The sequence below is a fragment of the Chlorella variabilis genome, assembly GCF_000147415.1.
Source record: "Chlorella variabilis unplaced genomic scaffold CHLNCscaffold_57, whole genome shotgun sequence".
NCBI lineage: Eukaryota > Viridiplantae > Chlorophyta > Trebouxiophyceae > Chlorellales > Chlorellaceae > Chlorella > Chlorella variabilis.
Genome location: NW_005435033.1, coordinates 13,970 through 15,990, shown reverse-complemented (window position 1 = coordinate 15,990; position 2,021 = coordinate 13,970). Strand labels below are relative to the sequence as shown.

Sequence of the window (2,021 nt, the reverse complement as noted above, 5' to 3'; positions counted from 1 at the left end):
GCCAGCCAGCCAGCCAGCCTGGGCCCTGCCTCAGCCGCCAGCCTCCCAACCTCGCCACCGCCTGCCTCCCGCCCGCCTGCCACCCACCCAGCCCCGCCGCTCACCCAGCCGCTCGTGGCCCGCGCGCCCCAGCCAGTGCAGCAGCAGCAGGCTTTCCTCAATGGTGGCCCGCCCCAGCAGCAGGAGGTCGGACACATGCAGCAGCTTGGAGCCGCGCTGGTAGTGGGGCTTGCGCTGGCCGTAGTAAGGAGACTCGAGCGCCAGGGTGGCGATGCCCTGCTGGCCAGGGGGAGGCGGGCATGCAATGGAGGGGGCGTGGCAGCGATTTGGGGGATGGGGCAGGGTTGCTGCAGAGCGGGTCGGGCATGGTGCGGTGCAGGCGCAGGGGACAGGAGGGCTTAGGGCACGTGGGGGGCAGGCGGCGGCATGCTGCGGCTGTGCCGCAGCTGCCGGGAAGCTGGCGGCCGCGCTGGGCCCCACGCGCCTGCTGCACCAGGGGGAGCCCCAGGTGGGAGCGCCGCGCGTAGCCGTGGTCGCCGGTGGCGGCCAGGTGCACCACACAGGGGGCGCCATCGGCCGGCGCGTCGGGCACGATGAGCATAGCGTGCGCAGCGCGGCTCTCAGCCGGCAACGCATCGTACACCTGCAGCCGGTGCAGGTGGAGCAGGGCCCGGGCGGGGCGGGGCAAGGGGTCGCGGCCGGCGACAGCGTGTGCGGGAGAAGCGCAGGCGAGGCGGCCAGAAAGGCGGACGCGTGGCAGCGGCAGGCAGGCGTGCGCGGCAGAGGCGCACCCGGCCCTGGCAGGGCGTGCGGAAGGAAGCCTTGAACACTTTATAGCCGTGCTTGCCGTAGCTGGACTCAACCAGCTTCTTCCAGGGCAGCTGCAGGGGCAGGGGGAGCGGGCTGGCTTGCTGACCCGTCGCCCCGCCTCACAAACCTTATCAAATGATGGGGCTGGCAAAAAATAAAAGTTGCCAGGTGGCACATGGCCCACATCTAGCACCCACCAACCCGCCCGCCCGCCCACCTGCTGCGGGAAGTGGTCGGGCGGCCAGCGCTGGAACTGCTGCACGTCCTCGTGAAAGTCAATCAGGTCCAGGCTGCCAAAGCCCTGCACCCAGCTCCAGTAAAAGGGCAGACACGGGCCCAGACGCGGGTCAAACATTGGAGGGAGGAGCAAGTCGACACCAGAAGCAAACAAACAGAGGTGAAGGTGTGCGGGGAAGAGGGCGGCGGCGGGGCGGGCCCTGCACCCGGCTCGCTGCGCCGTGGCAGACAGAGGGGAAGCCCAGCAAGCGAGACGGGCGCGGACAGCTGGGTTCCCCCGAAATATAAGGTTGCGGCGGCCGCCGCTGCCGCCGACCTTTGGGAAGAAGCGTGGGATGATGCCCAGCTGGTGGACGAGCGCGGCGTAGGCCAGGTCGACTATGCGCCCGCTCCTGGCCAGCGCCGAGGTGAAAGCAGACTCCATGGCTGCTCTGCACCAGCAGCAGGCGGCGTGTAGAGCGGCGGCGAGGTGTCCGCCGCTCTATGGCAGGTGGTCGGCTGCAGCCCTCCACGCGGGCGCGGCGCCTTGGTGACGACTCGCTGTGCTATTCTGGCTGCCGGGCCAGTCTGGGCTGGAGCCTGACTGCCGGTGGAGGCAAAATTGGGAAGCAACACTGCTGCCTGCACGCCTCCGATGCGTGGATGAGCTGGTGCAGGCGGGCGATCGCGACAACTGCCCACAGGGCGAGAAATCGCCTGCTGTGTGCTGCGCGTCCTGCTGGCGGTGGCTGGTGCACAAGCAGTGTTTCTGAAAGCTGGCGAAATCGCCAAATGCTGGCGAAATCGGGCCAAAAAACGGCTCTGGCTGGCGATTGGCCGAAGGCCATCGCCAGCCAGGGCTGGCTAAATGAGGGCAGGCGGCGGGGCGACATCGCCAGCGCGTCGCCAGCCCCCATGACTGACATCGCCAATATTTTGAGGAGAAATGGCCAATTTTCCTCAGGAACTTCACTCCATAGTGTTAAACAAGCGGA

At 68.3% G+C, this 2,021-nt stretch overlaps 1 protein-coding gene across 1 annotated transcript; it reads right to left on the bottom strand.

The window, feature by feature from the left end:
• Positions 1-103: 103 nt before the first annotated feature.
• On the bottom strand, positions 104-1,701 carry CHLNCDRAFT_59467 (hypothetical protein; the record flags this gene model as incomplete). The annotated part of the gene is made up of 5 exons (XM_005852247.1): positions 1,364-1,701; positions 1,028-1,111; positions 792-881; positions 485-643; positions 104-276 (listed from the first exon to the last, which is right to left on the bottom strand). Coding segments are annotated over exons 1-5 (612 nt in total), but the record flags the coding sequence as incomplete, so codon positions are not given.
• Between the last annotated feature and the right edge of the window lie 320 nt (positions 1,702-2,021).